Source organism: Leptonotus elevatus, chromosome 10 (assembly GCF_054856555.1).
Source record: "Leptonotus elevatus isolate MCC_2025b chromosome 10, RoL_Lele_1.0, whole genome shotgun sequence".
Classification (NCBI taxonomy): Eukaryota; Metazoa; Chordata; class Actinopteri; order Syngnathiformes; family Syngnathidae; genus Leptonotus; species Leptonotus elevatus.
Window position 1 is genome coordinate 23,314,720 of NC_141248.1, and position 24,873 is coordinate 23,339,592.

At 39.9% G+C, this 24,873-nt stretch overlaps 1 protein-coding gene across 5 annotated transcripts in view; it reads right to left on the reverse strand.

The window, feature by feature from the left end:
• igsf21a (immunoglobin superfamily, member 21a) overlaps positions 1-24,873 on the reverse strand; it is a 170,162-nt gene that overhangs the window by 17,896 nt on the left and 127,393 nt on the right. For all 5 annotated transcript variants that reach the window (XM_086086562.1, XM_086086563.1, XM_086086566.1 and 2 more), the window contains 2 exons: positions 16,780-16,895; positions 2,754-3,234 (listed from right to left, as the gene is read on the reverse strand). In XM_086086562.1, coding sequence (XP_085942688.1) covers positions 2,754-3,234; positions 16,780-16,895 — 597 coding nt within the window. The remainder of the gene's footprint in view (positions 1-2,753; positions 3,235-16,779; positions 16,896-24,873) is intronic.

Here is a 24,873-nt window from a genome sequence, read left to right on the forward strand (position 1 = left end):
TACAATAAAATGTACAATACCCCCCCCCCCCAGTTTCATTCTCTTGTTAACATAAAAGTGGAAACATTTTTAACTAATAGAATTATGGCTGCAACTTTTAGTCATTAATACAGTAATTTCATAATAATTCATAAACTTGAGTTAAAATTAAAAACATGTACTGTACTGTAAAAAAGGAGTGATATTTATTTGTGGTGAGGTCAGTTTTTTTTGCCACTAGATGGCATAATTGCATTTGTAAGACGTTGGTGACAGCTCAGTGCATTTTTCTTTTCATATTAAGAACGATTTCATCTTTAACATTAACTCGTGAAATTAACTAATTAACTAGTAAAATTCTGCACATTTAAAAAAATGTTAACTACAACTTGACTCCACTCTCCACTAATATATACATTATTATTCCATTTATTACTGCAACATTTTGACGTGGACATGTCTACTTTTGTTGCAACTGGAATTTGCCCAGTAGGAGGCGGTCATTAATCACGCGTTAAAGGAACTATTAACTCAAAACGAATGCACGAATGTTGACACTCCTAATAAAAAGTATTTTAAAAGCAAAGTGTCGAAGTGAATACCTTGCAAAAAGTTGTAACTGATTGATTGACAATGTGAAAAATCCAAACTTGTGCCAGGCCTAATTCCTTTTTGCCAAGGCCCCATTGTCAGTGCGGACGTTCGACAACAGAAAGGAGTGTCCCTCCTGCACTAATTGAGACTCTATAGAATCAACCTAATTAGCCAGATATGGACGCGCGGGTTCTGGCAAGGACTCTTGTTGGCGCGCAAAAAAAGTGAACGGCGGACTTGAGAGTGATGCAACACGAGCAGATGTTACCTCCTGCGCTCGGCTCGATAGAAAGAAACGAGATTACCAGGCAGCACCGCATTGATTTTGGAGAGCATCTCGTACGGGACACAGAAGTGTGTCTTCAGCGTGAGTTTATTTTTTCGCTTCTCATGGATCACGACGCTCGTCTGCAGAAGAATGACGCCAACGTTTCGCCTTTGAAGTGTTAATTGGAAATGCTGGGAGCCATCTTTGTTTTTAGTTTAGAGAAAAAACAGAAGGCGTTCGTGCGTTCATCTCCAGGATAACACATACAAAAAAAAAAACTATACTTTACCACCCTAAAGTTTGACTCTTGTTTGCTTCTTCTTATTCTTCTTGTTTTATTCTATTTGATATTTTAATATGAACAGAAATACCCCACTGCTTTTGAAAATAAATTGATGTAAAAAAACAACAACAATGGTTGAACAGCTTTGTGAGAACTTTGTGTCTGAATTGTCCTCCCACATTTCTAATTCAGCTTGACTTTTTTCAATAACGTTGGCACGTTAACTCAATCTGGCGGCAGACAGCGCCGTGAATTGGCCTGTCAGTCACTGCCGAGTTTTTCTGTTTTTGCATTCGAAACTTAAACTCCAAAATCTGCCCCGAAGCGGTATTGTCACCTGTTTTGGCCTTTTTGATGATTCTGACCAAGCCATTTCAAAATAAAATACTGCCCACAGGTTAGTCGGCTTTAGATTAGAGTTGTTCTGAGGACCAGCAAAGACGCAGTCATAAGCGGGAGATAAATGAGAGAAACGCATGGAGCCTCTTTTTTTTCTTAAAAAAAAATATATATATATATATATCATGGTTCAACTTTCACTCCACCACTTTATCGCAGGTTAAGTGAATGTTTTTATTACTATATATATATATATATATATATATATATTAGAGCTGTTAAACGCTTACATTTTTTAATCATATTAATCACATCTTTGAATTTCGATTAATCACGATTAATCGCTTAATTAAAAGGCTTTTAATCAACAAAAAAATTGCCTGCCAAATTTATAGACCACTTGTTAAGTGTTAATTCTTTCAACATTGTTATGAGGACATTAAAACATTACATTTTTTTGATCCACTGCACACGCTCATCCTCCCTTTTCTAATCAGTTAATTACTTGCGTCATTTAAAATGGAAAAAAACAAAACAATAGCTTGACATGAACAAATGTCATACACAAACATTTATTAAATGCTTGACTTTAATGCATGTAGCTATGTTCGTTACTCAAACACAACCTGTGCTATCTTTAACGTGGCCATCCCATGTGAAGCTAAAGGATCATCTGCGTTTAAAATTAATAGTGTGATTAATCGGTGTTAATACATGATTAATGCGATAATTTTTTTGTGATTAATTAATTAGTAAACGGTTAACACTTTAACTTTGACAGTTATATATATATATATATATATATATATATATATATATATATATATATATATATAAACAAATATTCCATAATTATTCACGATTAATCCAATTTTTCTATTTCTACTTTTTCTTCAAAGCTTGTAACAGATATATACAAATATATTTAACTGTTAAATCGCTAGCAGCCGTAAAAGTAACTTAAAAAAAAATAACTGTCCTTGAATCGTTTCTCATGCCACGTGTCGAAGACCGCATCGAATCGTCTTTTGTGGAGAAATAAATGCACAACCCTAGAGTCTAGCTATATTGCACATTTTACCGCCTGGAATGTCTAAGCAGTGATATACTGGGATTCACTCTATTCCTTGGTTACAAGATGGCGCAAAGCAACATTTTTACATTAGACATGGCTTTGACCTAAGCACAAAACGATGAAAAGGTAAGGTAATGAATAACAATTTTTTGCCCCCACGTCATGTTTGGGTCTCTGCAGAAATGCTAGTACAAAATAAAAATAAAACATCCTACCCAATGTGACTTCGGTCTGCATGGGCATGGAGAGCGCCGGGTGTTTGACCTCGCAGCTGAACAGCGCGTCGTTATCCAGCTGCGGGTTGAGGGTCCACGTGAGCCGCGCCTGGACCACCACCGAGCCGTCGCTTTGCGGGATGTGCGTGTGGCTGAAGTAGTACAAGGGGTCCGTGCTGTGGACCCAGCGGGGGAACTCCCGGCTCACCACCGTCTCCGGAATGACCTCTGTGGCGGGACTGGGCTCCGAGGCCTGCAGGCCCTGAGTGTGGACACGCTGCGGCCGTTCCGTGTACAAACGCGCCGACCGGCTCTCGGGGTCCAGCAGGGAGAGCGAGCGCTGTAGCTTGGTCTCGTCCAGGTCCCGGCTTATGAGCGGCCTGGCTCGTTGGAACCCCGCCGAGCCGCCGCCCTGCTCGCCGGCTGATGGCTGAATGTAAGAGATCACCTCGATCAGCTCACCATCCCGCTTGAAGTACACCTTGGACACAACATGAAAAATAACAATGAGTGCTTTGTGAATTAGTTTTCAGGAAAGTTAAGGCAACCAAAAGCAGAATCATATGTTGCTTTTTCACAGTAAATCCTTGAAATGATCTTCAAACTTCCACACCAAACTATTAGACCAGTTTTGTGATTTAGCCTTGCCCAATTGTCAGGCAGAGGTGGAAAATCCAGGTCCAGAAAGTAAAAACCTGCCACAGTTTGGCTTTAGCCCAACAAGCTAGCTAGCGAGCTCCATAGCTAGCACCTTGAGTGCTCGTTTACCTGCTAGGGATCTAGCTAGCTAGCGCAAGGGGCTAAAGCCAAACTGTGGCAGGGTTTTTACTTTCTGGACCTGGATTTGCCACCTTTGCTGTCAGGTTTTTAGCTGCTTTGACCGGAGTAATGCTGCATTCGAGGATGGTCGTAAGTCGGACTTCTTTTACTTCAAACGAGAAAGTGTGTAAGGGAACGCCCCCTTGAACTCGGTAATCCCACTTGCAAAGTCAGGAGAAAAAAAAAGTACCCCGACTTCACCGACAGAATACAATGTGACGTCACTCTACAATGGCGACCCCTTTGGAAACACAGACCGTGAATGGTAAAACACAATTTACTCGAGTATAAAACTAGCTTTCTTCATTCATAAACATTCGACATAACTTCACGTAACACAACGTACGTGATAGTATGCCGCTAACTCCCTGCATGAAATTATACGGTGAAATACTGAACTGTATGAAATGCTTATATAATAAGATAATAAACAATAAATGAAGCAAAATTACGAGAAGGTAAGTTTGCTGAAGGTCAAAATGAGTTTTGAGGACCAAAACAATTTATTACTATCCGCCATTTTGGTTGTTTACTTTTGCCTCGAATGCTTTCAGGTCGGAACTGGGGAAAACCAACCAATAAATCCGACTTCCTGTTTAATTTAAGGCATGGATCGTACTTTTGAGTACGTCCTATGATAGACACGTACGTCCGAACAATTTTGTGAGAACTGGTGAAAATACACACATACAATTTCACATAGATAAGAGTGTTTGCAAAAATTGAGCTTGTCGAAGCTCTCAAAAAGGCGATTCATTTGTCTGAATAACAACAATAGATGCAGCAATTCCAAGAAAGCTTTTGCGCCGCTTGTTGCTCAGGGCTTAATTACATTTTGGACCACTGACTGAGGAAAGGATGCCAGCAGGTCCAAACAAAACAACACTTGTTTGGAGCTTCTGGCCACCCGACAAACATACGGTGAAAATTCATCAAAAACACTAAACTGCGTGAAGGGACAGAAAACACGTCTCATTTGGGACCGAATTGGAGATAATCCCGTTGAGGCTGGTCAACGCTCGTTTGGATCAGGCCAAAATCCAAGATCCAAATTCTCATCAAACTCTTATTGTACCACCACACTGAAGCCTATGAAGGTGGACAACTAACCCAAACTTTTGGCCCATCGGTCTATTTTGGTTATTGCTTATCCTCGACAGGGTCTGGGGGGGGATGATGCCTATCCCAGCTGACACAGACTTGGAAATGATCACCTGCCAATCCCTGGACTGACATGGAATCAGAGTCAGAATCATCTTTGTTGGCCAGCAGTTGTGGCCAATCTAGTACAACAGTAAACAAGCCAGTGAAGCCACTAAAGCAAAATATACACTTAAGTACTGGCAGACTATGAGGTGAACAGCAGCACTTTTCTTGGGCAATGTGGAGTCGTGTTCATTTTATCCACCATTTTAAAATGTAGTCTCAGTTTTAGCCCAGTTTCAATCACGCTTGTTAGTTTTTATCATAGTTAGTCAACCTCATCCGGATTTTATTTAGTTAACTTTTAGTAGACTATAAATCTAGCATTTTAGTCTTTATTTTAGTCCAAGAAAATGTAATTTTATTCGTTTAGTTTTAGTGAACAAAAACTGTCAACATTTTCAGAACAATCATTGAACCCCTGCATTTTTTTTGTCAGCAGATTATGTTGAACATTTCGGATCTAAAACAATTTCACATAAAATTTTCTCTCATCTTTTTGATTAAAAACAACTTCCTTCACACACAATTACAGTATATCAACAGGTGGCTACTATGGCGCCATGCAATGAGGTTGTAAATTAGCCAACATTAGTTAGCTGTTGGATTGTTCAAACATTATAGCCGTTGGATTAATGTTACGTTATACTAGTTTCCTTTTTCTTTTTTTTTTACCGGTCACCGTGAATCCACCTCCTGTCTGTTCCATGTGTTTGTGGATGTTGCACTCGCTTGCTGCAGATTTGAAAGGGAAAGTGTCACATGACAGTGTCACAGATTAGCAGAGACAAGATTTTACAAAATCATATCATTTTCGTCTCGTTTTTATTCATTACCAAAAAGGTCCGTAAAATTTAGTCCAGTTTTTATAAAGTGAAGTACATTTTCGTCTCATCTTCATTAGTCGACGAAAATGAATAGGCCTACTGATTTCGTCGCAGTTATTGTTTATTAATGAAAGTTTTAGCCTAGTCTAGTCTAATTTTAGTCTGGTGAAAATTTTTCGTTTAGTTTTCGTTAACGAAATTAACACAAACGGGGAGCCACTTTAAATTTGCTACACTTGCTGAATGATCATAGGAATACCCAGAAAAAGTCACGTGATGGTTAGAGTTCACCTTTTTAAAATGGGAGGTGGGTAAATATTCTCACAGGGCTCCTGTAGAAAAATACAGTTGTGTAGTGCAGATCAAGTCCACAGTCTATAATAATAGCACTGCGCGTGTAAACGTAGAATCCTCTCGAAACAAGTCATGTTAATACCATCATTCACACATGCCCTGATGTAGAAATAATAATGGGGTTACTGGTATCCATGGAAACGCCACCACCAACTCCGAACATGCACGATGGAGCGAGCGCCTTTGAGCCGGCGCACGTGCCACCTGGCTCGCAAGCTAATGATGTCGCTTTTGTTGCAACAAACATGACCTCGCTGACAAGATGAAAAACAAAAAAAAGCAGATAGCGTTGTCTAAAAATACATCGCCTATCTTGCGTGAACAGAATCGACATCGGCATGCTTCAGGTGCTCTGAAGGTACGTATGGATCTGGATGCTTGTAATGCCAAACTGAACTACACTTGCGAGAAAATTGTGGCGCTGCCGAAGGGAAGAAACGAGCTGTCACATTAAAGAAGACTCATTCGCCGCAAAGTGAGCTTGGATTGCATTCCGGGGACGATACACTCAAGCCACTATGTGAATGTAAACATATCGTCTGCAGCAATTCCTTAAAGGCTGGGCGGCACTCATATTTGTTTGCACTCATTATTGCTGTTTTCACACGCAAGGTAGCGACCCTTAAGGTGCCAAGTGCAACTAGTGGCGACATAAATTCACTCAAGTGTCTATATATGCGGATCATAGACACTAGGGATACACGGGTACAACTTTCTTTCAGAGTATTCACTTTGAGTACTCGCCAATACCGTCTTGCAATTAAAAACAATTTTTTTTCACTCAAATACCGTGGTGCCTTGAGATACGAGCGACATAACTTTTGTTTTAATTGCTTAATGCTGACACCGTACGATAAACACCACAGACAGGCTAAGGAATAGCGTCTATGTGGCAGTGTTATATTTTCCGTCGTTGACCGATGCCCACATTTTTGAGCAGTAATTTTATGACGAAAAAAAAAGCACGGAGTGAGAAGGGCCGTCTGTACTGACCCGGGTTGACGGACAAACACTTGCTTCGGTTGGTGCTCAGCCCGTGTATTTTTTTACCGAAAATATGGACGGCCGTCAATATATCGCTTTGACAAATCGATATCCAAGGGTGCAATAACCATGTGGACAGAAACAATATTGAGAGGCTTATATTTATTCTTGGTGAAAAATAAATAATATTACTACAACTTATTGAGGCTTGTCAGTCATTGTTAAAGTCATCTGTATTTGTGTCTGCATGACTGTATTATACTGCTGCCCGGTGGCCAAGGCACAAAACAACAGATGGAGCCGCAATGCTTAATCAAGATGTACAAACTGTTTGATACTTTACATTCCATACAGTGGATTCTATGTTTAAAAAATAAAATAAAGTCCAGTATTATAAAGGGCTACATTCCTTTTTAATACACACAATTTTGTTGTTTTATTTGGAATGGATTGACATATTTATTTATTACATTTATTTCAATGGGGAAAGACTATTTAAGATATAAGATATGAGATTTAAACTCATATCTCAATCATCACAGTATAGCCTGCCACTTCTTATAGTACACTAAACACATAATCACAAAACTTCTTGACATTGTTTGCTGTAAGCACTTTACCAGACTTTATTAAGGCCCCAGTACTGCCGTGGGTTGTCTTCTCGAGCAGTTGTGGTCTCTCCGAGGGATGTCGCTAACTGAATTCCTTCAGATGCTTAATCAAATTGCACATGTTGAAAGTGCGAGGCGTCATCCCTCCTCTTGACAATTTTGCAAAGTATAATTTGCCGTTGGCTTCAGTTGTTTACCTTGAAGTATCGCCACATAGCTCCGGACGGTATACAGTATGGAAGTAAGTCAATATGTGCTGCTTCTGTTGTGCGCACCGTTGCCTCCAGGGGGCAGTCTGATGATGCACGCATACACATGGCTTAGATTGTAAGAAACCGAAAATACTTGTGATGTTACTGATCTAATTTAATTTAATTAAAGTTGGGGAGAGGAAAGATGCGTATATGCGTTTATAACCCTATTTTGTTCTGTTCTCATTTATTTTGGGTGCAATTCCACTGTTGACGACACAATACTTAGTTTGACCCAGTGTAGATTTGAAAGAAGAAGAACGATAACAGGAAGTACTTTAAGGTCAGCCTAGTTTTTGCTGAATATTATTGAGTGTCACAAACTCTTTAATCCTGCTTTTTATGCCTACACATGGAGGAGAATTACTGTATGTTTTAGCATCAAGATAGCAGACTTTGTGTTTGATTAAATGTGTAATTCTCTTTCTTCATTTTGTGTTAGTTTTACAGTAAAACTTTGAACAGGGAGCGTCAATAAACAGCTTGAAGCAAGCTCACGCGGGCTATTTACTAAATAGACATTGTAGGTCTCTGCAAGGAGACCAGGCGGCCCAAATGGAAATTGATTTGTCAACAAGGCATCATGGGAAAAAGCCTCAAACACATTAGATGAGCCACTCGGGACACCAGTGAGATGTGCTGTTAGAGTGAGAGTTATAACTAGCTTCTGTCGTTTTGCTGGTGTGATAGTTGAGATTGTTTAAAAATAGGCTTTGCATCATTCATTATGGAACTTTCAAAAGTAATTGTTATTTTTTTAGACTTGTACGACTGTGTGAACAACAGAAATATATTGGTACCTTGATTTAAGAGTCGAATTTGCTCGGCGGCTGAACTTGAAGCTCAATTTACTCAAATATCTCAAATATCATATCGTAATTGGACAAATGTGGCCAACCAACTCTCCGTGGTGATCTGTGGAGGTACCACTGTATAAATGTTGCTGAAAACATTGCCAGCACTGTCCATAAAGGTTATTTCCAATGGGACCAAATTGGACCAAATTGAGCAGAATGTGTTCTACTAATCTTTCATTTATCAGCAACATGCCCCGAAATACTTTTTCTTGCTAGTTGATGGAAGGGAATAGGAGGATTGACAGCTTTCAACTGGAGGTAAGAGACTATTTTATGGTGTTGTTGTTGCCCCTGTTCCTTTTATTATTTATGGGGAGGAGATCACACACGGGTGAAAATGCTGCTTGTGCAGACCAAAATAGACATATATCACTATTAAGAGTGTTAAATGAACTCCATGTGGGTTATATTATGTTTTGGGAATGCAGATGCTGAGTTTATTTCGGCCATTGATTTTCTTTGTCACATGTTTAGTCTGAATCACAGGGGAGATATTCCTCTTCAAGAGTAGAACTGTATTTGATTGTGGAGCCTTTGGGGCACATTCAGATGTTAAAACGGAATGAGGATCAAAAACAGAAGATGGATGATAAAATTGTCAACCTTATACTGATGCTTGTCATAGCAGGATTCCAAATGTTACCGTTGTTGTGGACGCTAGTCTGTCATCCCATGTACTATATCTGCAAAAACGGGGCAGAATCCCGTTCTGCATACCTGATGGTTCTTGTTTTTCAATGTTGTGTCAGTTCCATTTTGTTGCACCTTGTGGTACAATAACAATAAAAGCTAATCAAGTGATTCTTCTGACAGCTGACCAGTAGGTGGCAGTGTCTAGGAATGATACAAATGGTTACTGCAGTGAATGACATTGGAACTTGTGCATATCATTAAACAGCTTTTCAATATGCTTATTGGACACAAAGTAAACTGCTAATTTGATTCATTTGGAAAAATAAAGAGTATCTTGAGAAGTAGGCAATTTAACTGACGGTTAGTGGGGGGGACCTAATGTTCCCGAGAAAATGAGGCGGCAGCACCATACTGTGTTTTTTTAAATATTGACATCATTCCAAGTCCATCTAATGACCCGCACACTTTGTGTGGCTTCCTTTGAGCTGTGAAAATGTAATTTCCCAAATATGCAGTTTGACAGGCGTAGATAACAACAACAACAAAAAAAAACACTGAAGTGTCTTCAAATGGGAGCGCAAACACTGATTAATTTTCCTCAAGTGATTATGAAGCTGCCAGACGATGTCGCTCACTGTGATACGTGTCAAAAATAAACATTAGATTTCCCGCAGTGACACGGGCACGTCGCTGTGCCCCTCGTGTGATTTTCCGACATTCAGCGAACAATTTGTCAAGAGAAAAACAAAAAGAATCGCTGCAAACAACCAGACGCGTCTCATTAATTCGCTGCTGAAAATAGAAAATTGTAGATAACAACGTAACCCACTTCCCTACCTGCCGCGGTGGGAGGCGGGATGGGATACTTTGCTTCTGTCCTAATAGCATCCACGCAAACAGCCTAAAACCGAAAACAACAAAAGCCTTTTTGAAGCAGAGACTGTGTACATGACAGGGCAGTCTTGCTGAGGGGGGTCGCCCGAGACGCATAACACAACAAATATGGCATCGCACTTTGTCTGTCACTATAAAGACAAAGTCAGGTAAGTCATGTCAAATTCAGATGCAAGACGAGTGGGACAAATATTGAAGACATTCTAAAGTTAGTTCAGAGATTTGCCTCTAAATGCATTATCCTTGTTGAAGATTATTGCTCATTTTAGAGCGCCCCGTTGTCAGCCATGAGTGTGTGCACATAACGGAGAGAAAGGCAGAATAGCAAGTAGGCGTGGCCGCATTAAATTGCCCCGTTGTAAGGTGTGACTACACGCATGTCACGGAGAAAAGAGTGTTAGGTTAAAAAACAAGCCAGCGAGCATGTGGATAGGGACGTCACACTTTCGTAGCCGCTTTAGAGCGCCCCGTTGTTGCGTCGTGGAAATAGGCTTTGAGCGTATATATTTTTGCTTCTTCAACATAGTTATGTGCCCGCATGAGAAAGGTGTTAGACAAAGTTGCAATTTTTTTTTCACTTCAGAAGTGCCATTTGATTGACAGTTGTGTGGTTTCAGAGCATTCAACAGACACACTCGCAGTGATCGAGAGCAGGGAGACAATGGCTTGATTTTTCACGCTATTGAAGTAGAGGATGTGGCGATTTTTCTAATCATTTGATTCTGGCAGGGTTGTTAACGATACTCTTCTCTGTGGTGTGTCAACATTACAAGACAATTTATTTGGACTTTACAGAGTCTTGAAGCGTCAAGACAATAAAGTCATAGAAAATACAGAGACTAGTTTGGGACTATTAAAAAGTGAGAGTGAGGTTGCTTTTGATGCAAATGCAGAAGCTGCAGCTCGTTCTGAAGGATACCGCTTCGTGTTCTGAGATATCAGGTTTTGTGACTGGTCTAGAAATGACTGAATAGTTTAGGTCTACATTCAAGAATTTTGAATTGAAAACAAACCTTGTAGGGCTCTGAGGTTGGCAGACAGCACAGATTTCAAAGCAAACGCGGTGAAGCGACATTTAGCTGTTATGCTGCACACAAGCTATTTATTTCTTTGCTTTGCTTTTAAATGTCTTTTTTTTTTTTGCCATGTGAAACAATCTGAGTTACCTTGTGTATGAAATGTAAATAAACAAAACTGCCTTGCTTTGCCGTACTAATTGCAACGTGGCTAACGTGTGAATATATGCTGCTAAATTTAGGACTTGACTTCATTCTTGCAAATAATGACTTAACTCATCTTTCTTGAAATTTAGTGCAGACTTGTTCAAATTTTGCTACTGTAACTTGAATGTTAAGACATCGGCACTTAATTACTCCAACCTCTGCTGATTTGAAGCTAAACTAAAGAATCTCCATTTGTTTTCATTGAACAAGAGCAGCAGCGAGGTCCGAACGCGCTGAACATGACTGCGGGCTGATGTTCATAAACTGTGAGGGATGCCTCTTGGAATGATAAGTCTTTTACTGTTATTGAAACGTCCCACAGCCAGCCGGGCTGCCGCGCTGTCTATCATGTTTATTGTCGCCGGCATCAACATGCATTATCGTCTTGTTTTCGCTGCAGCGTGCAGCCGCTACCGGCAGGTCCGCGCGAGCGTCGTCATGCGACGACACAGCCTGTGCACATGTTCAACTGTTTGTACTTGTACGGAACAGTCAGCAGATATTACGCTCGGGCAAGGCACGCCTCTCAAAAGGGGTCACAGGCATGATATTGGTTACACCAGGAGTTTTTCTCCCTTTATACCTGTGGCAGCTGCAGCTCCGATGGTATTTTCTGCAGTGTGGGTTGATGCGTCGTCTTGCATGATAATTATTTGACTGCGGAAGGCTCGCTTCTCCGAAGGGTTGCGGTCAAGGGACGATGGTAGCCACTCAATCAGTGCTTCTTTTATTGATATGTTTTTCTGTTACAGCTCCATTGCAGGGTTATAATAGTTTAGACATTTTTGTCATAGTTTGTTTTTATTTTATTTGGAGTTTTGTTTTTTACATTTAGTTCTGTCATAAATTACTTCGTAAATTTGTATTTATTAAATTATTATTATATATAAGTATTGAATTACTTTTTGCTATAATTAGAGTTAATTTACATCCATCTTGCAAACGTAAAATGTAGTTTTTTTTTTTTTTTTAAAGAAATGTAATTTAATTGTAACAACTTTTTTTTTTTCGTTTTTAGTAGTAGCTTTAAAAAAAAAAAAGTTTATTCATTTAGATTTTTTTCATAATCTAAACTAAGCTAAAATAAAAATAATCACACTTCCTTCCTTTTGAGAGGTGAGCCTCACATGCAAGACAAGGCGCCATCCCGCACTGCAGATTGAAACTATTTAAACTGTGGCTGTAATGGGTATAACGGTAGAAAAAGTCACGGTGTAGCCATACATCAGTCCCTGTTGGATTCCTACAAAGCAAACACTGAGGGTGGAGGTAGAGCTGCAAACAGCCCCTCAGAGAAGCGGCGAAAAGGCTCCTCACCACAACTTCATCAGCTTTCTTTTATGTTATCGAGCATCATTATCGGCCCTCGTTTTCCAAATCAGTGCACGTGTTTACGCTGAGAATGCGCTAATGAAAGGCACTGGGAGGCCATTAGCGCTGCCGACATCATCATCATCATCATCATCATCATCATCATCATCATCATCATCATCATGGCCACACGTCTTGAAAGATGAACAGTTGAACACACTCGATGATGGTTGACATGCATTCACGGTGCAAAAATAGCTCCCTTACCCGAGTGGCATAACCATATTCAAAGGATCCATTAATGGGAAATACTAATACACACTTTTAAAATATGATTTTTATCAAAATGACTCTGTAATTAGAGATAAAATGAATGGTCGTCTAGCAACAAGGAACTCAAGCTCTTTTATCATGCCCAAAAACTTTTTTTTACTATTTTTTGCAATAAGCAAAACCAAAAAAAAGAGAAGCTTCTTGTCCTTGATAGGATGGCGTTGAAGCCAGCATGTTTTTATAACATGTCTGCCCTCCGTTTTGTCTGAAAGGCACAATAGAAAAACATCACAATCAAATGGCTTCCGCTGTTTCTGAAGTGTTAAAAATGTTTAAAAGTCCATTGCGGGAAAATCTGATGGTGACACTTCATCACGTTTGTTTTTGTTTAAGTACAGGCAACGCATTCTTGAGCGAATCATCACATTTTATTAGCAAGCGTCCATATTTAAAGCGTGTCACATGCTACGATTGCTTCAACTTCTAATTCTTCAAGTCTAATCGTTGTTTCATTGTTACTCTCTGCCACTCCCCCTTTTTGGGGTGGCACTTTCTAAATTGTGCGTTTCTATATCAGGCCAAAGGTAGTACGCTGAAGTAGATCAACCGTTCTTTATGAAAGAACATTTCTTTAATTTCTGAATTCGTTTTGATCCAAAACTAAACAGAAAGGATGACAATTAGAAGCTGTTCTCAATGTCAATGTTGTGTCAGCTGGTCTTAAAAATCCAAGCATTTTATTTTCTCTGCACCAATAAGAACTGAACTGGGAAATTTAAGTTAAGGCACTCTGACTGTCCTCAAAAACTGAATTAAGGTTTTTGGTCTCTTTGAGAAGTAAGTTGCTTTAAAAAAAATTCAGAGTGCATGTATTGTATCTTCTGTCTAAAGAAATTAATCGTGAAGTGCTAAATTCTTGTGAATTTCTGTCATTAAGAAATACACAGTAAAAAGTAACATTATGATCAAAACAGCAAGTATGAAGTTTAAAAACATACTTTTTCCTTCATAAAGAACTACTGAATTTGTGCATAATTCCAACGCAAACATGGATGGAATGCGACGTAGTTAAATATTAAGATGTCAAAAGCTTCACACTTGGTGACACTCACTTCCAGTACACACACACACACACACACACACACACACACTCATAAGCTTTTATTTGCTCCCACGAGAACACAGCGAGTCCTTCACGCACAGGTGTTCGCACTTGTGCTGGCTGATTAAGCCTCTTCTCTCGATTTGGTGTGTGTGTGTGTGTGTGTGTGTGTGTGTGCGTGTTACAATACATCCTCTGGAGTGAACAATATGTTTGGCTGATTAGCTTTTTGACAAAAACACTAGATGAAGGTGGACAACTTTTGCAAAGTTGCAGCGCACACTCTTTCTTCATTATCCATCCGACTGATGTGTGGGCGTGCATACACTTTAAAAGTACGCTGATAGTGCAATTGCTTGGAAAAGCAGAAAATGGCGACGTGTGTTCTTATTTCTATGGCAAGTCGAACGAAGGCTCCTTGTTCAATCACTTGTTCAAACACATTATGCAGAAACAGCAATTGCTCTGCTTGGTTAAAAAAAAAAAAAAAAAAAAAAAAAAGGATTGCTTAAGAGTTCCACTTTGACATAAAAAGCCTTGAAAGCTTAAACAAAGTTAGTTTGAACTCAGTTAACTATATCATATTTCACTTGGACACAACTCCAAACCAATAAAATACACGCACGCACGCACGCACACACATACACATACACATACTCACCCACACACACACACAAAAAAAAAAAATATATATAAAAAAATAAAAAAAAATAAAAAAAATAAAAGAGAGCAATGATGATGACATTTCCGAATGAACAATACTGAGCTCTTAAGAAAAAAAAAAAAAAAAGCCTTGAAAGCTTAAACAAAGTTAGTTGGAACTCAGTTAACTATATCATATTTCACTTGGACACAACTCCAAACCAATAAAATACACGCACGCACGCACGCACGCACATACACATACTCACCCACACACACACACAAAAAAAAAATATATATTAAAAAAATAAAAATAAATAAATAAAAATAAAAGAGAGCAATGATGATGACATTTCCGAATGAACAATACTGAGCTCTTAAGAAAAAAAAAACAAAAAAAGCCTTGAAAGCTTAAACAAAGTTAGTTTGAACTCAGTTAACTATATCATATTTCACTTGGACACAACTCCAAACCAATAAAATGTTAACTTCAAAGTCCGCTAGCTTAATGCTAACACATAATGGAAAAGGTCATAGATGGGCTACCATATGGAACAGATATTTCAACGCCAAACTCTTCTTTGTTTGTGTCTGCAAGACTGCATTATGTTGCCCCCCGGTGGCCAAGTTGTGCATACCTCGAGGAGTCACACTGAATTAATCATGATGAAAAACTTTGCGTTACCCTCAAAATGAACAACACAAATAAAAAACCTTGAAAGCTTGACCAATTGAAAAGCCCGAATGCTGGAAGGCTGAAAACAAACATTCCGATTAAGATATTTTTCCATTTTTATTCCACTCAGCTACATCCATCACAGCATGCCAACTCGTCGTACAAATCAATGGTGGCGCCTTAAAAGGCTTCCCGACGTTCACCGCAGGGGCCGCTTCCCCGCCAAGCGGGCACCTGAGACGGAAATCGCAGTCACCTTGCGCTCATCTCTCGCCGGTCTTGTAATTGCTGGAGAGGCGAGCGGCGTGGCGGGAGAGTGCATTAGCATGTGCGTGTCTGGACACTGATTAATGACTCAGTTGGGGGGGGAGGGGCTTGTGGGGCTCTCTAGCTCCAGGGGCGCCCCCGCTCTGCAGGGCCGACTTGGCACGTTTGTATATCTCATCTGCTTAAGCAATCATGTATGATGATGATGATGATGTACAATTAGATTTAACAGATTGTCACTTCCATAATATTATTACAGTATCGGTTTTAAAATCGTAACCCTAGTTTAAAACCCTAACCTGAAAGCTTAATCCTGATTTGAGACCACCATTTGAAAAGTTGAAGCTAAATATCCAAAAGTATTTGAAATATTAGCTCAGGCATGAAATGCTACTTTGAAAACCAAACCTCAACCTTGTCTTGAAACCATACTTCAAACCGTACCGTTAAAACCAAACCCTGGTTTTAAACTCTAATTTGAAACCATAGCCCTAGTTTTAAACCCCATTCCAGGCTTGAAACTCCACATTGAAATATTTGAAACCCTATTGTCAAACCCCCGACCTGGCTTGAAACCTTAACTTGAAAACCTAATAATAGTTTGAGTCGTAAATCTCTGAACCCAGTTTGAAACCCTAACCCTGACTTGAACCCCAATGGTGAAAACGTACCCAGGCTTCAAACCCTAACACTAGATGGTCACCCTACTTTGAAGCCTAACCCAAAACATCAACCCTGGCTTGAAACCTCAATTTGAAACATTAACGTCCAACTTGAAACCCTAATCATGACTAAAAACCAGGAACATTCAATTCCTCAGACAATTTTTCATTTTACACAAGACTCCCAACAATAACTTTCGCAGTGGTTTGCAGTCTGTTCCGCTGATTCCGTCGCCATGGCAACGACATAGTCACTCAAATCCTTTTTAGAAGTCAGCGTTGCGTGCGAATGATTTTCCCTCTGTTTCCTTAAGGTCAAATTATTAAGAGAAACCATTTGAGCATTTATTCAATATAGTGTACTTGACATCAAGCTTCGGGTGGGCGGGGAGGGGGTGGGCAAGTGGGGAGGGGGTTTGTGGAGGTCTCAGACTCACCGAAGGTGCAGGCTTTCCTCCCTTGGCGGTGCAGACCAGCGTGAAGTTTTGGGCTTGGTATCGACTGAACGGCGCCGGCGTGTTCTCGGCAACCACTGAGATGTTGTTTGGAGGAGCTGATGGGAACAGAAACACACAAATGGACGTGCTTCATTATGTGGCAAAAATAACCTCCGCGTGAAAATGTTGAACCCTGATTTCAAACCCTAATTTGAAAGCCAAGTCCAATTTTTGGGTATTCTGATTAATATTGTGGTTGAGGAATACGGCTTAAGCAGAAAAACTCACTTCATTTTCTCCATCTCATGTGGCGGTCATTTTGTACTACACCTTGCTGTCGACTGAAAATGGCATCACAGTGCTTGAGTGCTCAGCTTGCACGGGTCACATAAACCAAGAAAACAGGTGAGCCATGATTGGTCGCTCCTTCACCCTTAGGCACTGTGATGTCGTGGCAAAATGGCCGCCCCCTGAGATGGATAAAAAACTGGTTGATTTTGTTGCTTAACTCAGAATGTCGTGTTTAGACTTGCGTGGGCGCACACAACTTATTGTCGAGAAAATGTTTGACTTGAAACCTGAATTTGAGACCCTAACCTCAATTCGAAATCCTATTTTGAAACCTTAACCCCGTCTTGAAACCCTACTTGAATCACTAACCCAAAACCCGTGCACAAGGTAAGCCACCGTTGGGAAGAGCGCATTTAATGAATGGAAATCTTACCGACCTAGCAGAGCAAATCACATTTTCAAGGCGGTGAGGCGGCTTGAACGAGAATGTGAATATTTCATAAACAATCAGCGCAGCGACGGATTCGTGGATATATCAGCCGAGCGTCAAGGGCCAGGAGTTCATTTGTGCGGAGGGGGGAGAAGGGAGTGGCGGAGTAAACAAAAAGCGTCCTTCAGCTTTTTCTCCTTTCAATTTCATTGAGTAGATCATTGAATCCTGCGTCATACTGAAAACAACAATTCCATTTCATACATGCCATTTTCTCATGGAACACACCCTAGACCTGGCTTGAAATTTTTATTTTTAACTCTAATTTGAAAACCTTACCATACCTTGTTTGATAGCCTTCCTCTTGTTTGAAACTATAACTCTGTAAAATCCTAAACTTGCCTTGAAACCCTACTTTGAAACCGTAACCCTGGCTTGAAACTGCTATTTGAAAGCCTAACCCTGTATTCCAAGCCAAATAATTTGAAACTCAAACCCTGGCTGGATCCTTGAAATTGAAACCTTAACCACATCTTGAAACCCAAACCCTGGCTTGATACTCTAATTTGAAAACCTACCCCTTGAATGTATGAATGCCAATTGATCAGTGGGGAAATTTGGGGCACAAGATGGCGCGGCTCGGGGTCTCGGGCTTTCTCGTCGGAAACGACCATGGGCGGCTGGAGCGGCTCCGCGGGATAACTAGAAAGGTCAGGGCGGCGTCTTTAATGTGTAAATCTATCAGGCGCTCTTAAAGAGACATGTCACAGCAATGAATTGATTAAAGGCAGGTTGGGGATTTGCCGCCGTGCTTGTGCACCTCTTAATTGCTTATTGATGGCATTCATATGCTTGTAAATTAACCTTAGGACACTCCATTAGCTCCCTGACAACCTGGCACAGCGCGAGAGTCGTCTCGACCCGCCAACAAAATATACTTAACGCAAATAGAGGCACAGTGCTGGATCCCTTGCTTGAAACCCTAACCTTTGTTAAAAAAAAACCTGAATTGAAACCCTAACACTGGCTTTAAAATATACTTCGAAACCTTAACCTTGACAGTAAATTCTGTAGAGTAAATTTTATCCTAAACTGAGTCTATTTGGTCCCTCTCTAAATTCAAATTTGGAAGAGAGTAAAATAAAAAATAAATAAGTCACTCAAGGGTTGAGGAACAAACCCACAACAACAGGTTGGGAGACAGTCCATCTACTCCCTGAGCCATGCCGCTCCTACTGTGTGGTAGCGTATCGCTCGTGTCGGTTGGAATCTTCGTAACTCCAAGAGGGTCTCCTCTTGGATATACAAAAGTTATAGCCTTTGTCGAAAACCAAAACCCGGGATGAAACACAAACTTCAAACCCTAACCGTGCTTTGAAAGCCAACTTTTAAAATCCTATCCTTGTAATAAAGTCCTACTTTAAGACCATAATCATGGCTGGAAACCCGAGTCATTGTTTAAAATTCTATCACTGCCTTGAATAGAAATCCACTGGGGCTCTGAGGTTTGCAGACTCAGGTACAATTAGTGGAGGCCAGTGTTTAAAGCAAACATGGTGAAGCGGCATTTCGCTGTTCTGCTGCACGCAAACGGAATAAACTGCCAACAATATCTTGCGATTTACGTAGGTCAGTTTTATTGTGCAATATCCCCAATCACGACTAGATGGCAGACATCATTTAGTTGTGCTTGACTTTTAGTTTGCTGTTCGGCAGTTTTTCCTTGAATGCTAAGAGCTCATAATACTGGAGGATCAAAAAAGCTTGTTGGCCGGATGTTTTATATAGAATGGAGGATGAAATATACGTAAGGAAACTGTGATGTTGTTCAATAAAAAACAAACACGTGTTTTGTCCATATTTTATATTTAAAATGGCATTTTTGCCATACATCTGGTTAGGAAGAGCGCTGATGAAAAATTGTGGCTCCCCCATCCCTGACTTGCAGGAAAATGTACAGTATCTTTAGAATCTGATATTAATATTAATAATAACAACAATAACAGTTCAATCGCAGCCTCCGCCAGCCGGATAATCGTTTCTAATCCCCCGACAAGTACCTTTGCCAGCGAGCCTCTACAATCAGCGCTCTTGACTTCTTGCTGCATAAACTGCGGGGATAAATAATTGATCACGACACGCTCTTGTTTCCCACCACGTGAGACTGAGGAGCGCCGACAGAATAAAAACTGATTCTAAGAAGGATTAAGACGCTTGTCTGAGTCTCCTTCAACGGTCCGACTGCACGGTTGCCGACACCCGAAAGCTGCGGTCCAGTTCTCTGCAACTTGTGCACTTGCACCGGAGACAAAATACAACAAAAAGTGCAAAACAATATGAGAACTTTTCAGTGAAAGGGAAATTTCAAAAGCCGAGAAACTTTTTGGAAAAATAAAGTCAATCCGGAGCTTTCTTTCAAGACGCAAAAAGATTGAAGCGTAGATTTATAAATTCCAACTCAGTTGTCTTGCCTTCTCCCTCCTTACATAATGAAAGAGACTCGCTCGGCTTACACGCGGTGCCGAGGCAGAAACATCTCGGCTGGAATTCCGAATGTGTTCGCTTCTATTATTTTGCCGGAAATTATTAATCACACTGACGCACGTCAGGTGAGCGCTTGCGACGCCGCCTGTGGATGTGACATTCATTTGTCCCTTCTGTGGGAATTCATTCAAGTCTCTGTGAAAATGTCACAGCAGCACATCTTTCCATTTGAAGAAATACGGCACAACTCCATTTTTGCCGTTCAGATCACGTATTGTTTGCATTTACCATAGACAAATGATAACACTTTATGTATTCTTTCAATGATCAAAGATTACCGTAAGGTAATTGACTTCAATAATATAACACTAGCCTGACCCCCGACCTTGAATTTCAAATACCGGGCCCAAACTCTCATTGCAAACCCTAACCCTGCCTTAAAACCCTACTTTGAAATCTTAATCCTGAATTTGAAATCTTAAATCCCTAGATCTCGTTTGAAACTCTAAATTGAATACTAATACTGCTTTGAAAACCCTACTTTTAATCCCTAATCCATGCTTGAAACTCTAAATCAAAACCCTAACCTTGTTTTTAAAAAACTACTTTCAAACCATAACCCTGGTGCCTTGCAACCTTACGTGGAATTCCTAACACTGGCTCAAATCCCTAATCCTGGTTTAAAATCCCACTTTGAGTCCTTAACCAGGTTTGAAGCCCTAACTCAAAACCCTAACAACGCCTTGAAACTCATATTTTAAGAAAGGCTTTCAGTGGTTCAGATAATGGATGGATGGATGGATTTTTTTGGTGCAAGGCACCATGAAACATTTGTCTCCATGGAAACTAGCACTTCTTTTTTTTCAGTATCAAAGTTAAGGTAGAGAGACTCGCACTCAAGTTGAACTGCTCCAGCACAGCAAGGTCATTCGTGCCATTCAATTTGTATTAAAGCACAGCACAAGAAAGGTTTGGTGCTAGTCATGTCGCATTGAGAGTGTGTGACATGTTATGTGCACTTAATCATTAATAAGTACTTGGATAATTTTTGGTAGATACTGAACTAAATTTGTGCATTCACCGAGCCCTTCTATATTGAAAAATAAATTAGGATTTTTTTTCCTCCAAATTAAAAACATGAATAAGGTTTACTGGTGAACAAAATGAAGAGGGTGAGTAGCCTCTTCATGAAAATCTGGCTGTCTTCACTTTGAATTCAGAAAACGTTGTGTTCTTCTTGTATTCTTCAACTCCATGCAGCTTAAGGAAGTGTTCCTTTATTTTGCTCGGTAGCTACAGTAGCTGTGCTGGACGAGAGTTGCTCAACTTGGCATTGGAAATCCTGCAGTTAGGACGCGGACTCCCATAGAGTATTTTAAAACAAGGATGGAACCCAGGGGCATCAGATACAATGAAAACAGCAGAGGCCCCAGAATTGAACCTTGTGATACACCATGTTCAAGCAGAACCAGATGCCACATTTTTGGGGCTCAATATTTTGTTAAAATGTTGGTATTTATGGGTCTTGCTTTTTAAATTTTTCTTTTATTCACCCAAATCCCCCCCAAAAAATCCTCCTTACTGTATGTGCCACTATGACAAAAGGACTGCAAGGTCATTAAAAGGGATACTTGACTCATTGATCAATTTTCAGCAGCAAAAAGTTAATATTTTGTCCAGAATTAATTTGAAAACTTCATTATTTTTCTTGCACAATTAATAACTTCAAAAACATTTTTTTTCATTTGCTGTCATCTTCAGCTGACATTTTTTTTCATTTGCTGTCAGCTGAAGATGACAGCAAATGAAAAAAAATGTTTTTAAAGTTATTAATTGTGCAAGAAAAATAATGAAGTTTTCAAATTAATTCTGGACAAAATATTAAAATGGCTCAATGAGTCAAGTATCTCATAAATAACAAAGCACCATCTATATTTTATCTGTGTTTTGCTAATAGACACACCTGGGGCCACTTGTCGCGGGCTCTTTTGTTATCATCGCTTTTTTATTTTTTTATTATCATCGTATTATTTGGGGAATGTGCATGCTAGGGACATATTGCGATCATGGTGCTGTCAATTGCCAGCAACACTCTATCAAGGGAATCCTCTGCACCTGTGTACGCATTTTGTGTGCACAGGTGCAGCTGATGTGATTCAAGCAGATGTGAAGCACCGGCGATGTTTTCATTAACGGCAATAACTCTGGCTGCCGATCTTCTATTTTTAAACGAGAGCATATGGGGATGGTGCTGTTTAGATGATTAGTCCTGGTTAGGGATTCAAATGAGTGTTTCCCCCAATGGTATGTCACGGAAATGTACCAAAACAGACAAGTCTGTCGCGCGTGGTCACGTAGCCGGCTTGCGCTTCGACTTAGTGAAGCGCCACGCGGCCCACCGCCCAAGGCCATTCGTGGACGCAATGTTCTCTGTAATTGTACACAAAATAGATGTTATGATCGCAAGCCTTCTTTAAAGAACCACTCAGGTAACCTTGGCTAATGCACCGTGCAAGTGGCTCTATTTCTTTCTGACAAGAAGGAATAAAGTCAAGTCCTATCAATTTGTGGGTTGTTATTCCTGCATGTATTCACCAAATTTTTTTTTTTGGGCAACCTATGCTCAGCCGTTTGCTGAAAACGCACCTATATGTATGAAAGTGATCTTTCTGTAATACCAGAAAATACCACCAGATGGAGGCAATGTACTTGCTAATAGGAAAGTAGAAATTGGTGTCAAGGCTAAAATGTGTGTGTCAGGGGAGAGCAAAGTTTACAAAGTTACATCCAATACATGTTTTCTTTTTAAACTATTTTCCTGCCGTTAACGTTTTTAATTGATGTTAACGGAAATCCCAGCAAGTACCACGTCAACTATGTTTGTTTCTTAGTTTTTTTTAATAAGCAACGTAAAGTCTTGGGCAGCTCTGGTTTCCTGAATGAGCTGGGAAAAAAACAGCCACTAACTATGGCCAGCAGATGGCAGCATTGTATCTCTTTTCAATGGGCTCCCGTGAATCAAATGACATGAAAACATGGCAGATCCTAGGAAATACGTTTTCGAGGATGTCGTAAATGATCAAAGCATTTGTCACATTAAATCTAATTGACAGAGCGTCACTAAACAAAAAATATTAGTGTCAAAGTCACTGTTGTGCAGAAAATTTATCTTTTCACCAATTTTTTCTCTCTCATTTTTACCATTATAGCTTGGTGTCACTCACACTACCTATTTTCAAATGGTGATTACTAAAGAACAGAATAAAGAAGAGTCATACTTTTATTTTCTAATGAGAGAATGTAATCCAATCTTTCATATTGTATCCATCGTGCTTATGTAGTCATAGCACACAATATTCTATTTGCTTTGAAAGATGAGTGAAAATGCTTGAAATCGGCTGGCACCGTAGGGGTTGTCTTTTTGGCAATAAAAGTGTTAACCATATTGAAATGTTTTAAGATCATAATTTGTAGCAGAGTTTGGATTCGCACCCAAAATTGGTTTACCCTTTACCGAGTCCCTAATCAACTCAAATGAGTTACCAGTTGTATATTTGCCGAAAAACACATTCTTGTCGAAAAAATGACAAATCCAATTTAATTATCTTAATGGTAAATGGAGTGCACTTATATAACACTTTATCCATACCATCTGTTGTCCAAAACGCTTTACACAGCCTCATATTACGATTATTTTGAGAACATACTGGAGTGTATGTGCAGCTACGTCAACCTTTGTTTAAAATAACGTACTTTAACGTCGCCGAACTCCGAACAACTGCAGAACCCAGGATCTTTTTTTGGACCGATTTTAAACCCATCCCTCTTGCATCATAACGATCTGCTAGCTAGCGCTAAGCTAACCTGAGTATTTTTTTAACGACAATTTCGCTTGTGTGCGCACAGCCCTAGTTTGACACATCCCCACTACGCTACTACGCTGCCTTCCTTTCCATCACGATCCCTCACTTCCATGACTTGCTTCACCTCCTCTTCTTCATCCCTTCCCTCATTTACCCCAACATCAATCGGCATGAAAAGAGAGGGCGGGCGGGCGGCGCGGCAAATGGGATCGGTGAATGTGCAGAACAAGAGAACATTTATTGCTCCCGCGAGAGCGCTTCCTCTGGCCTCATAATTAAGGGATTTAAAGCTCCAGAGACAGCTGGACTCGCAAGAAACACTCCCAGCATCCCCGTGCACTAAAACCCTGGCCTCAAGTCCGCGTCTCGCGGGCTTCATTCAAAGTGTGTTTACTTTGACATTACAGATTTCACAAAGCTGGAAGAAAATGTGATTCCATACATTTTAGCTACACTTTTAAAAGTCGCAATTGGCTCACTTGGAATGCAGCCTCAATCCCAGTTGGTGTTCTTCCTGCTCGTTTAACACGTCAATGTGACGCATTTAAAAAAATGCAGTACGCCCAATTGAAAACCAATCTCGTTATCACTTTGTGCTAAAATGCCAGCAAAGGTAGTCATGGCATCAAAAATATTGGTTTTAATCTTTACACAAAACAAGTGAATTAGCTTCACTGTTAGGATAAATGAATAACAAGCTTCATGAGTTTTTTATGATTATTTTTAGACATGGCTCTGAAAGACTTTTCCAATCGTGTAAAGTGACAATTTCCCTTCTGAAATGGCTCTTGGATCATTTGTTGATGATGAATAAGAATTAGTTGAGCCAACGAGTGCTTGAAGGAAAAGATGCAGTCAATAATGATCACTTACGGCAAGTTAATTAGCACTTGCCCTTGTCAATGTAAGATGAAAAATTGTGTGGGCAAACTCTTGAGTTAAAAAAATTAATAGATGAGCCGTGTATGTAAAATACTCAATTTTAGTCTTAGAATATCATTCTCAGTTTTAAATTCAAATGCTCAT